Source organism: Lytechinus pictus, chromosome 9 (assembly GCF_037042905.1).
Source record: "Lytechinus pictus isolate F3 Inbred chromosome 9, Lp3.0, whole genome shotgun sequence".
Lineage (NCBI taxonomy): Eukaryota > Metazoa > Echinodermata > Echinoidea > Temnopleuroida > Toxopneustidae > Lytechinus > Lytechinus pictus.
Genome location: NC_087253.1, coordinates 12,013,531 through 12,026,686, shown reverse-complemented (window position 1 = coordinate 12,026,686; position 13,156 = coordinate 12,013,531). Strand labels below are relative to the sequence as shown.

Below are 13,156 nucleotides of genomic sequence, written 5' to 3'. Positions count from 1 at the left end.
TTGTGAGAATCGAAGTGTAAGTATCCCTAACTGCACAATCCTGGGAGGAGGTAACGGGTATCCTTGACCTTGGGAGGGGGCGTTGCGCATGATGATGCCGCAAGATAGGGACCGGGGTGTAATCCCTGCATGAGAGAAGCTACATGCAGTTATAGGGAGTGGAAATATATGGGGAGCTAGCTATAGGGGTGTTGATATGGGTTTAATGTTATTGTCCTTGGGGCTGGCCCGGGGGCTAGTAGTTCTCCTGGGTGTAGTTATCCCAGGGGGAGATTATCTTGGGGTACTGTATTATTCCTGATTGGGTGATTGCCCTGGGGCCCTGCCCTAGCTGGGGGATCGGGACGGATGTACCGTACTATGTCGAGGCGCGCCCATATGAGATCGGGGACGTAAACGGTGTCGACGATCGGTGGGCGGTGAGTTCTGCCATTATTGTAGCATTTTTCATTATAATCATGGAGCAAGAAAGTAGACAAGTTTGCGTCATATTATGGTGTTATCCCCGTACTCTCTCAACCGTATTTACGAAATGTTTGAGTTTTATCAAGGACATTGAAGTTTGGTTTGAACCTTTCACTTACTGCGATATTCCTAACAATCTCTACCGAGCGGACACTGGCAAGGACCTTCCCCCGGAGTACACGGCTGAGAATGCAGGCGAGTTTGCGGCTGCTGTCAGATTGTTTGTGGAGCAGCTGGGTGTTTCGCCGTCAAGCATTGAACCTGAGCGCATTGCGTGAGTAAAATTTAAGATGTGATTTGCAGAATCACTCAACCAACCTCCAAAGTAAATGCTCTGATAATGCAAAATAAAAGTAAAAATATTTAAAATGTATAATCTATAAGCATAGAGATATAGTATAAGTTCCCTGTCACGTGTGAATAATTAAAGGAGAATGAAACCCTTGAAACCAGCTGAATCCATATCAAAGAGAAAAATCAAAGAAACATATTGTTGAAAGTTTGAGGAAGATTGAATGAATAATAAGAAAGTTATGAGCATTTGAATATTGAGATCACTAGTGCCATGTAGATCCTCCCATCGGCAATGCGACCAAGATCTGTGATATCACACACGTACAACTCCCTCATTACTTTAGTACTTATTTAACTTATATTCTCACTTTTATAGAGTCTATCACAAGGTGAGGTGTTCTCTTTATGAGATGACAAGTACAGAGGTTTCACAACATTATATCATTGATGAATCGTTTGTCATATGATTAGAATGAGCAAAAAGAGATGTTTTGGGGTATATTTTCAGTGTCCAAATGGGAGAGTTGTACGCGTGTGACATCACAGATCTTGGTCGCATTGCCAATGGGAGGATCTCCATAGCATTAGTGATCTCGACATTCAAATGCTCATAACTCTTTTATTGCTAGTCCTATTTTACTCAAAGTTTTGTTGATCTTATTCTTTGATTTTTCTGCTTTCACAAAAGCTAACTTGCTCCAAGAGTTTCATTCTCCTTTAAATTCACTGAAGATAATTAGCACATTTAAATAATTTGTTTTCTGACTTACTATTATGGATTTTTTCTTCCCGTTGGATTGTAACTCAGGAAATCAATTTGTTATGATTTTTTTGTGGTTATTATTGTATTATTTATTTTTAATTCTTTCAAACTCGTATACTTTTAGAAATCCTTAATTTGAAAATGCATGGTATACAATTAAAAAATGTAAAAAAAAAACCTTATAAAATCTTTTTCCTTTTACTTTGCAGATATGGTAGTGTGAAACAACGCCTGGATTCAACGCAGAGTAAATTCGTCCTTGTCAAAGACATGGCTGTTGCATTGCGGGACGAGACTCTACGCAAGTACATACCTTCCGGATATCAGCACGTGTTTCTCATTCGAGAACCAATGTCTGCTTTCCATTCCTATCGCAAAGCTTGCATCATCCGCGATAAACCGAAAGATGAAGAGTTGTACGATGTCGTGAGAGACGATGCCTATCTGACTGCTGATGAATTCTTTCCTAGCCTTCACAGCTTGTGGAAGTACGTCCGGCATAACATTGACCCGAACCCAATGGTCATCAACGCAGATGACCTGAAGACCGACCCTGGAGCCGTTCTCAAGAAGTTTTGCGCAAAGACGGGACTTCCTTACAGTGATTCGTTGCTACGCTGGGATGCTTCAACCAAGGTTGTAAAAACCTGGAAGGCTTGCCGGGAAACGCTACTCCATGATGTACCAATATTTTTCCTCGATGCTGCGACGTCAAGTGAGTTTGTGGCTTCAGCAAGTAAACCTGTTACCCGGGAAGAACTCACGGAAGATGTCCTTAGACTGGTGGATGCTGCCTTACCACTTTATCAGGAGATGAATGAATATAAAGTTTGAACATTGATTGATTTCAAGTTCAGTGTTCACATTTTTTTGTTGGTGTTGGGCCAATTTTGACTTTGTTGTTGATGTTAAAAGTATAGTTATTCTTTACTTAATGTATACAGCTGATATCAATAATGATTGATGATTACTGCGATGCCAGAAGATTCATTAAAAAATGTATTTATGCTGCACTCTTGTACTAGCTAGTATCTTGTAATAAAACTGAAATAATTCTAGGAAAACACTCAGATTGCCATTTGTCAGTGTTTTGTTTTTGTTACTTTTGTACAAAATGTTTTTGTGCACAATATTGCATCGAAGAGTGAGAATGATGTCAAAAGTGGCTTCGTTGAGAATGATGGTTATGATAGAAGAGGATGATGATGATGGTATGATAATGCATGAAGATGATGATGATGATGGTGATTATGATGACGATTAAGATCATGATGATTGTGATGATGACGATAATTGTTATGGTGATGGTGGTGAAGATGATGATTGTGATGACGATAATGGCTATGGTGTTGAAGATGTTGGAGATGATAATGATGTTGATAATGGTGCTGCTGCTAATAAATGATGATAGTGAAGATGATGATGACCACAATGATGATGATGATGATAAAAATGGTGATGGCTGATTTTGATGCTGATTATAATGGTGATTATGATGGTGGAAATATAATGGTAGAGATGATGAGGTAGTGGTGATGATGATGATACAGATGATGTTGATGATGATGGTAGTGAGGATGATGAAGATAATAACAGTATATGTACGATACTGACATTTTATAAATTTATGCCAGGCTAATGGTGACAATAAAAAATGATTATAATTCAAATAATAATTGTAGTTATAATGATGGAGATGATGGTGTTGGTTGTGTTCATGGGTGTTGGTTGTGTTCATGGGTGTAGATCACGAGTAGTGATACTGATAATGTTAAATGCTGTGTAATTATATGGAATATTAATAACAAATATCTTTGTTTTATTATATCATGAAATTAAATGAACAACACATTAATGGAATAAATATCTTTATCATATTCATTCCTGATAACGTCATCAATATCCCAAATGACAATCATGATCTTAAATTCATGACAAGTGCGTTTACAATTAACTGCCCCGCCCCTTTATAATTACGCTTTTCACACCTACACCATGGGGTTTCCCCGAAGAGAGAGAGATAGAGAAAGAGAGAGACGGACTGAGAGAGCGCTGCGCACTTCCGGGTTACAGGTTGACGTTGCATGATGTTTTTATTGTTGATGTACCCTCGCCTTCAGATATTTATTTGTCGATGGAAGATGGCTAATTTTTGGCGGCTTTTCAATCGTACACAGCTGTTTGTTTCGTGCTGCTATTGGATTTGCCATCATATGATTCCAAATATTTCTGGTAATGAATTTTTATCATTTTTTCGAAAAAAATTAGTCATATATCATGATTTATCAGCCAACGTCCAACACGTAACGTTAACGAACGGAACGGGACCACACTGTACACACAGTGCAGTCAGGCAGTAGGTCATTCGCATGTGCCGGCGCGTGTAATTCTTATGCACACGTGTCCAATAGGGATCATCATACTTCTGTGATACAGCAGTTAGAATTGTACATACCCTACATTTCTGGGTAATACACGTTCATTGTGTGTAGTAATACTAGTACTAGTAGTAGTCCTGTGCATTGCATTGGCAAATAGATGGATGGATTTCCATAAATTTATTTTTTCAGGATAGGAGTTTTAGGACTAGTAACTTAGGACAACTAAACATAGGTCTGAACAATTAACAGTCAACACAGACATAACAGATCTGGTTGATTAAGACTTAAGTTACTGTTCATCGGATAGCTAATTAATTGCAGCGAAAATCACGACAGCGAATTGGAGTTGGAGATCCGTCATTGGTGACATTGGCATTGGCATTGCGTACATGTAGCTGCAGACCACATCATATGACCGATGACATGTCGTCATAATCACCATTTCTTTTCATTCATAACTTTGATAGAAATAATTAATATGTCAAATTACTGTAGATGGGAGCATTTGAATAAGGTTTGACATGTTTGGCAAGGTCCCTTTTTGGCTTTTTGCTCTGTTTTCAAAATATTTACATCATACGTATTTGAAAGGTGAACATTGCGTGGTGTATCAGTTATTGTGACTTGCACTTTTGCAGATTAATTTAAAACAAGTTCTACGTGTTTCTTTTAAATTATAAAGTGGACATCTTGTTGTAGTTTTACAATTAATACATACATATATGATGTAGGACGTATTTGCTATAGTGAGAATGATACTAACCAAACTTAGACATACTAAATAGATCCTGTCAAAGTTATGACAATTTCACCCCTATTTCCCCCCATTTTTTAGGAAATGACATGGCCCCTGACAAAAATTGTCTGTATTTGGCTTAGTATAAAATTGTAAATTTTCTAGGTTTAGACTTTTATATGATAACATAGCTATGAATATATAATTATCTGTCAGATTACGGTAGCCTATATCACAAAATAGAGTACCGGTAATTCAAAACCAGGATTAACTGTCAGTTTTCGAAAGTACATACATGTACATGTACATGTATTGTAAACAAACAAATCATGATTTTAGGTTCCTAATGAAAATGAACAATGAATAAGCTTTTTTAAGTTTTCCTATAAATTATGTGCAGGTTTGTAAAAAAAAGAAGTCCAGAATTTACTCTTTTACATAATACTGAATATTCAATTAAAAGCAATCAGGATCAACTGTTTTAATGAAACAGAGGCAAAAAGTTGACCATTTTGTTAGGATTTTGAATTTTCCATTTAACTTTTAAATCAGAAGTCTCTATTTTGTTTAGACTTTGATTTATGAAACGGTTTGTGTCCCCAATTACATGGGTATATTGTAGGCTTGGGCGATTCCCACCTTTCCCAGAACCGACTCCGGCTCTGACCTAAGGCTTCGGTTCCGAGAGGAGTCGACTCCACCATCACTTAACACACTAGTGAATTATGAGATACATACCAAGCTCTTTTCATGTCCATAAAGTGAATGGAGCTACTGTGTACACTAGCAAGATATCCCTCTCACTCCCTCTTTTTATACTCCTCTCTCTTTCTCTTTTTAAAACCAACCTTTTGGGTTTCTTGTTTGTTATTGAAACCTTGAAAGTGCGTATCTTGAAGGGGGCAATTATGCGGTCAGTAGATAAGAAGCCAGACATGTTCTGTTTGGATAAGTCTACTTACACAGCCCCTACATGACACTAATAGGTCTAGAGAGCCATGGTCTGGCACAACTACACATTAAACTAACTTGTGTATTAGATTTTCATACAATGATTTAAGCCTGCAATTATAAACTAAGTCTGGAATTCCCCTCAACAGGGCTATTATGTGTTGTTATAAAACAGAAACGGTTCTCTGGTAGAGTAGATCCCTCAGGCTCGAGTAATGGGCCTTGAAAGAATGGGGGTCGACTCCTCGACTCTGGTGACAAGAATCGGGTAGACTCGATTACTCGACTCTGATGCCCAAGCCTAGTATATTCTTACAGTGAAATGTTACTTGGTCAAGGTCAGAGGTCATTTAAAATCAATTCACTGTGATAAGAAATTACATGAATATTTTTTTGCATTTTTAAGTCGTGTTCAGTTCAAGTCAAGGCCAAAGGCTATTTGAGGTAAAAAAACTTTGGATTTGTTATCAAATGGATTTGAAAAATTATGATTTTGAAAACTTATTTTTTTAAAAGAAACAAGTGCATATACATGTTTACCAAGAGTGTGTATACATGGATTTTAAACAAAACATCATTTGAATTTTGATGAAATGAAGAAAATAAAACTAATGAAATAATTTTCTCTTTTAACATTTTAGCAGCTTTACCTGTTGGATCTAACTGCACGATCGATGGTGATTGTTTTAGCTTTGAAGCATGCATCAGGGATAAACAAACAAGAGAGGCATCATGCCGCTGCACTCAAGGTGAGTTTGATATTTGGGGGTATATCCAAGGGACCAAGCAGGCCCCTGCCTAGGTCACCCCTTCCACTACCCTTCCATCCCCCAAACAAGCATTATCTGTTTCACCCGCATAGCAGAGCGAGACAATAGTCAGTGCCGCTTTTCTGACAGCGGCAGCATTGTCATCATTATCTTGACCAAGGTTAAGTTTTTGAAATGTTTTCATAACTTAGAAAGTATACAGACCTATGAAACTTGGACATAATGGCAATCAAGTACCACTGATCCTAATGTAAATGGCCCATGTCAAAGGTCATTTATGGGCAATGAACTTTACCATGTTGGGGGTATCGACATTGAAATCTTAACCAGGGTTAAGTTTTTGAAATGTTATGATAACTGAAAATAAATGGATCTATTTTATGGAACTTGGGCAAAAGGGCAATCACGTATCACTGATCATTTTGGGCAAGTTTCAGGTCACATGATCAAGGTGAAAGGTCATTTAGGGTCAATGAGCTTTGACCATGTTGTGATATCAACATTGAAATTTTCAGCAAGGTGAAATTGTTTTAATGTTATCATAACTTAAAAAATTCCCTCTACATTATATATTAAAAATTGGGTTATTAATGGGCTACAAAGCCCCCTCAAACCATGCCACACTAATATCTATCTACCTGAAGATGGAAGTGTAGCACTTCAAGGTATGTTCAAGGTATGTTAAAATATGCACTTGTACCCATTGTTATCTTGCAGCCCATATTTCCTGCAAGAGTGTGCTTTGTAAAAATGGAGGTACCTTTCAGAGGCTAGGAAGCAGTTATGTGTGCCATTGTGATCTCTACTGGACTGGAACATTCTGTGAGAATTTCAAAGGTAAGTCCAAGAATATGGTCCGTTTGCCGTAATCTGACCGGACTTGACTGAAACCTGTTTATTCAGATGTGACCCCCCCCCCAAAAAAAAAGAATAAATAAATAAAAGGTAAGAAGGAAATATACCGATCTACACTGATTTTTATCATGCTCTTTTCAAACAAAAAAGTTTTTAAAGACCAGGGGAGCGTTTCATGACTGGACTTGTCAGAAATTTTATCCGACTAGACCTGTTTTATCCGACAGTTACCATAGTAACAGTGCCTCACAGCCAATCAGTATCAAGGAAAGTTGTCAGATCTGACAACTTGTCGGACGAAAATGTTGATGAAACGCTCCCCAGGGGAGCATTTCATGAAAGGACTTGTCGGACATTTTATCCGACAGTTACCATAGTAACAGTGCTTCTCAGCCAATCAAAAGCAAGGAAAGTTGCCAGATCTGACAGCTCGTTGGACAGAAATGTTTATAAAATACTCCCCAGAGCTTCTTGAAGACTGGATAATGGAACATTGTCCATACTGTAAGCAGAGGACACTCATTTCTGAGAAACCTTCGAACTCCCTTCGATTATTGTGGGCATGTACATATACCACCCCACACGTATGTGTGAGGAGTTTTGTTTTGACAAGAAAAACAGATCGAAAACTCAAAGAGCTTTCATATCAACCAACCCTCTCCTTTCTGTTATAAGAAACAAACTTTCATTGGTTAATCTTACAGGCCCTAGTGAAACCTATACGGACAGTGATTTTCCGCGATCGCGGAAAACGGACGGAATTCACGGAATCGGCCTTTTGAAACGGAAAGTGGCTTTTCAAACGGAAAATCAAGGAAAACTTGTTTTTTCTCAAAATGCACAAAATATCAACAGAAATTAATCCCAAATCCTCAACAAAATACGAATATCAACTGAAAAAAACACGATCTCACTTTGCAACAACAATCAACACATCGTAACTACACTCGAGCCCCACCATCACTCGATCGTATCTAAATTAGTTTACACTGACGTCCGCATGTAAGACAGAATACGGCCGTGTGTTGCTGCCCTCTGTGTTCGGTCATAATACATCACGGTGATTCAACAAATCCAAAATGGCGGATAGGCAGAAGTTGTTGACTGCTCAAAACGATGTCCGAAAAGTCCCCAAATCAGCAATAAAATCCCATGTAACCATAAAATAATGCTAATAATATGAAAGGTGAGGATGTATTAATGTTGATTATGTTTCTCTAAATAGTTTTTGAGCTCGAAACTCTTCGATTAAAATGGATTTTAAAGCGATGTTAGCACATTGGTAGATGCAAATTTTGACCAACGCTAGCATTTTGACATCGCGCTACTCATTGCGTATTGGTTTTCTATGTAAACGGAATTGTCACTTTTTCATACGTACACAGAGTCTATGGGGAAACAGAATTTCCGTTTTCAGACATGCTGAACCGGAATTCGAGATTTTCTGAAACGGAAAAGGCAATTTTTAGAAACGGAAAATCACTGTCCCTAAACCTAGTACCCACTATTATTTTTCTTTTCATATTTGACCCCCCTGCCCCCCCCCCCCAGAATAATATATATGTAAATATATAAATACCTGACAGTGGTAGTATGATGAATAATATTGATGATATTCATCATGTTCCAAATGCAAGAGTCTAAATGTTCAAGAATAAGCACGGAAATGCATTTGCCTGTAGAAGGCTCTATGTCATGTTCTCCTTGTACATGTAAGCACTGATATTTACAACCCTTATTTAATTTTCTTTTTATTCTATAGGTTTGCCAGATTCCCCTCCGATCTCGACGTCTTGTAGCTCCAGTGATTACCAGTGCAGAGATGGCTCCTGCGTTGTTGGACAGTCCCTATGTGATGGGATCCCAGACTGTTCTGATGGTAGTGATGAAATAGCGTGTTGTAAGTAGTATCTCCTTCATATTCTTTAAGGAAGTACATGCATACTCATTACAATGGTTCCTTAGTTTCTTTATGCTTACTGAATTCTGTATTTCTAAAGGCCACCGCACACCTTGCGATCCTACTACCATGCTGTCTGCGGCTCATGTGTGTGCTTTTTGCTTTTTGCCATAGCAACTGAGAAAATGGGACTTACTACAGCTTATGTGCGTTGTATATCATATACGCGTCGTGCAACTCTGCTGTCTGATTGGCTGGAAGTTAGATTGAGCTTGCGAGTCAGTCATAAGGATTCGACATGTCAAATCCTTACAATTTTCCTTGCGACTTGTCTCTGACCGGTCTGCGACTCTCAAGCTGACAAGAGCTCTGACGTCACATCTCCCCTTACTCAGTCGCAAGCCAGTCGTAGACCAGTCGGGTCATAAGGTGTGCGGTGGCCTTTATGCATATTGTACAGGGATCAACAAGTTGTGCTCATACAATGGTCCAAGTCCCTTAACACCCCCCCCCCTCCCCACCCCCAGCACAGAAGCAATCCTGTGTCTGATTCATGTTTTAAGGAATACACTGATGTGATATATTGGCCACTAGTTACATGTATGATGTACATATAATTATATACATGACTTGTCTTTTTATATATAGCTGATGGCAATGTGAAATGTCAATTGATGGATTTTACTTTTCATGAAGCTAAAGTAACTGTAGAGGCGCAAATGGTAACAAGAAAGAGAACTCTTTTTTAACATAGTTTTATGCTAGGGTTTAGTGAGTCTCCAAGTCCATTGAAAGAATAAGTTTCTCAGACCAGGGCTCCGAAACACAAAGGTTTGCGATGAATTGCAAGTATGAAAGAACCGCACCGATTGGTTCCCGGACAGTATTTTAAACAGATTGCACGTGCAACGATGATCTTGATTGGTCATTGGTATTTAGCGATTGATTGCAAACCTTTGTGTTACGGGGCCCAGGTTGTGCAATACATGCTGTATATTAGAGTCCCCAGTTTTCCACAGACTCCCCTGTATTGGTATGATTGATACATGTATTTTTTTTTTCATTATTTGATTTAATATGCTACCTTCCTCTTGCAGCATCGATGAAGCCTAATTCACAGTGTGCAATCTGGGAGTTTGAATGTGAGGACATGACATGCATTCCACGTTACAAATGCTGCGATAGATTCAGAGACTGCCAAAAAGGAGAAGATGAAATTAACTGCAGTAAGTTCCAAGATTAAAGGGGAAGCTCACTCCAACAAAAGCTTTATTTGAATTCAAATTTTAAAAATCAAACATGCACAACATAAATTTCAACAAAATCTGATGTAAAGATAAAAAAAATATGACATTTAAAAATTTTTCGGTTACTTTTCACAAAAACAGTGACATGCACAACACAGTGATATGCAAATGAGGGAATCTATGATATCACTCACTCACTATTTCTTCTGTATATTGTAGCTTGAATAACACACTATTCAATTTTTTTTGCATATTACACGTGAAGGAAACTCTTCAACAAATTACAATAGGTCACGATGATAACAGTTATATAAAGTTGGTTTATAGAGTGACATATGTACAGGGAGTGATCATAATTCAAATTATGATTAGGAGAGAATTAAGGTATTCATATTACAGTCAATAACATTTATAAGAAAGAAATAATCGTCAAGAGTTTTCTCTCTGATTCTGTACCCCCTTACTAAAAAAAAAATGCAATAACACCCTTCTTTTTATCAAACAATTATATCAGTCATTTCACATATTGTATATAACCAGGTGAGAGTCGAGGATAATAAAAGTTTAGGACATGGGGTCTTGCAAACTTTGAAAACCCAAAGTAAATTGCTATCCTGAGTTCTTTTGAAATCATACTTACCCAATTTTTGCCACATTGGTCTTACAGGCTTGCATGACGTACGGAGAATAATGTGCAAGTCTCTTTACCTATTTCAAATTCCGTAAGACACCATAGATATGATTTCCCCATGGTTTGTGACTTAGTGAAGATCAAAGGATCTTCTCTCTGAAATGCATGTAAAATCCAAGACCTTTGGTGGTAGAGCCTCTGGGAAAATAGCACCAACATTGTGGAACATCCTACCTCGTGATATCAGATCAATCACAAACTTAACAGATTCAAATCTGTTATAAAAATGTACCTTATTAAGAAGCACTTGTTTTAGCACTGTACAAAATTAAAACAAACCTTCCACACACATTACATTACATTACATTACATTACATGGTTGATCCCTGTAATAATACATGTATGTGTTGTTCTTTTTTCTTGTTTTGCAATAGAAACACAGTTACAGGATGTTCCAGAACAGGATCCTAAACCAGCTCAATCTCCATCTGGGGGCTCCAACCTTCTTATCATCACATGCACCGTCCTCATGACCGTCGTCATAGTAACCCTCCTCATCTACTTCCGTCGTGTCCGTAGCTCGCAGCGCCGGTTCTACTCACCTGTCAGCTGGACGCTCAATGCCCACGGCGACGCCATCAGTATGCCGTATCACGTCTCCCAGCATGCAAATTTCTGTCATCACCTACCGCCGCACCGGTGCCCGAGGGTCAACGGGTTGGTCGGATACCCGTTGAGCAGCGGGGACCAGGTGACGGGGGAACCGGACGTTTTGCTCGCCACGCTCGAAATGACGGGTGGGCCGGGGCGTCTCTCCAACAGGGACAGGTCGAAGGATCGCGATGGCGACGAGAACGACATCCCGCCGACATATTCGGAGGTCATCAAGTCGGATGCGGATTCCCGCCGGAGAGCGGGTGACGAGACTCCTCCCCCATCGTATGAAGATCTTTGATTGGCTATCCCATGGAGGTGGTTCCTTTTGCGGGCCCTGCTTTCATTTCAAGAGATACCGATTCAGAATTCCTTTTGGGGATTCCCCTTCGTCATCTGACTGTTGATATCAGTCAGGCTGTGTTGGTTTACCCGGTGATGTCCACCTTGCGATCGGACGAAAAGACCGAAGATGACATAGGATGTTCATATTTTAAAGGTTTAAGGTATTACGTATGTACCAAAATTCAGTACTTATCTGATCATAATGTGCATTGAATGCACATTGACTATTTTGATATCGTCAGGGTTTGAAATAATGTACATTTAATTTCTGTTGTTTTTGTAGAGTTTATGTTTGTATACCCTTTATAGTTTATACCAAGTCCCTTAACTCTTTGGCCCATATTCTCAAAAGAGGTTTCAGTTGTACATTAGGCGTATGTAATTAGGCTTATTTTATTGCATACACTAAAGAAATTTTCAGTTAAATGCATCTTTTTGGCATTCGAAGTGAAGCATGATGATATGAGGAATCTGTATAGTCCATGGTTTTGTAACATGGTACATGTGGAACTTTTGAGAAAACTGCCTTTTCGTTTCTTAATAAGAGAAATTTATTTTTTCCAATTTACAATTGTTTGAAACTTTACATTTAAAAGTTAAAAAAAATATAAATAGAGGCCAAATTTGGTTTACTGAAAAGTTTCTAATAATGAAATGGGATTAAACTTGCCGTGTTTGTAGGCATCTTTATGAAACAACTAAAAAAATACTCTTAAAAGCTGAAATTGATTTAAAGCAGCATAGTTTATTCATCTCCTAAACTCGTTCTCATTCCAAAGTCAACTCAACTATACCCTTTCTATCATTTGTTTTAAGATTGTAGTACTCGAGAGTAATAGTCTGATCAAGTGAAGAAAAAACAAAGTAATCACACACTTGCCTGCACACACACACACACACATGCACAATGTGTACATTCCCCATTCCCTGGGAGCAATCCGGTGCCACCTGAATGCCTACATACTGTACTCTAAGGCCAGGAGAGCCATGATGCAAAGGTGCTATTATAATTATGTTCTTTCGTCAACTCGAAATCAACTTAATCATCTCTTATTTATTCCAGCTTTCAATTCAAATTTTTCCATCTCAAATTAGAAATTGATATGAAAGTGGAAGTATTGATCCCCCCATTCGCTGCACTATCGCCCCTCCTCAGTAATTATC

The 13,156-nt window shown here is 38.4% G+C and overlaps 2 protein-coding genes across 3 annotated transcripts; both read left to right on the top strand.

Moving 5' to 3' along the window:
* Nucleotides 1–129: 129 nt before the first annotated feature.
* Nucleotides 130–2,592, top strand: LOC129268791 (uncharacterized). Its single transcript, XM_054906289.2, has 2 exons — nucleotides 130–739; nucleotides 1,732–2,592. The coding sequence occupies exons 1-2, from the start codon at nucleotides 459–461 to the stop codon at nucleotides 2,354–2,356; spliced, it is 906 nt and encodes a 301-aa protein (XP_054762264.2). The 5' UTR covers nucleotides 130–458; the 3' UTR covers nucleotides 2,357–2,592.
* A 1,014-nt stretch (nucleotides 2,593–3,606) lies between these two features.
* On the top strand, nucleotides 3,607–12,323 carry LOC129268277 (delta-like protein C). Of its 2 annotated transcripts, none has more exons than XM_054905850.2 (6): nucleotides 3,607–3,754; nucleotides 6,235–6,339; nucleotides 7,078–7,197; nucleotides 8,978–9,115; nucleotides 10,213–10,341; nucleotides 11,428–12,323. In XM_054905850.2, the coding sequence occupies exons 1-6, from the start codon at nucleotides 3,607–3,609 to the stop codon at nucleotides 11,946–11,948; spliced, it is 1,161 nt and encodes a 386-aa protein (XP_054761825.2). In that variant the 3' UTR covers nucleotides 11,949–12,323. The 2 variants fall into 2 exon arrangements, with proteins under 2 accessions (XP_054761825.2, XP_054761824.2); XM_054905849.2 differs by having other exon boundaries at nucleotides 3,608–3,754; nucleotides 6,232–6,339.
* The last annotated feature ends 833 nt before the right edge of the window (nucleotides 12,324–13,156 follow it).

Bases quoted from the DNA above. Each gene is read 5' to 3' on its own strand.
- LOC129268791 (XM_054906289.2), top strand. From the start codon at position 459: ATGGAGCAAGAAAGTAGACAAGTTTGCGTCATATTATGGTGTTATCCC. The intron at 740-1,731 runs GTGAGTAAAATT...TTTACTTTGCAG, and splicing joins ATTGAACCTGAGCGCATTGC to ATATGGTAGTGTGAAACAAC.
- LOC129268277 (XM_054905850.2), top strand. From the start codon at position 3,607: ATGATGTTTTTATTGTTGATGTACCCTCGCCTTCAGATATTTATTTGT. The intron at 6,340-7,077 runs GTGAGTTTGATA...GTTATCTTGCAG, and splicing joins ATCATGCCGCTGCACTCAAG to CCCATATTTCCTGCAAGAGT. The intron at 9,116-10,212 runs GTAAGTAGTATC...TTCCTCTTGCAG, and splicing joins TAGTGATGAAATAGCGTGTT to CATCGATGAAGCCTAATTCA.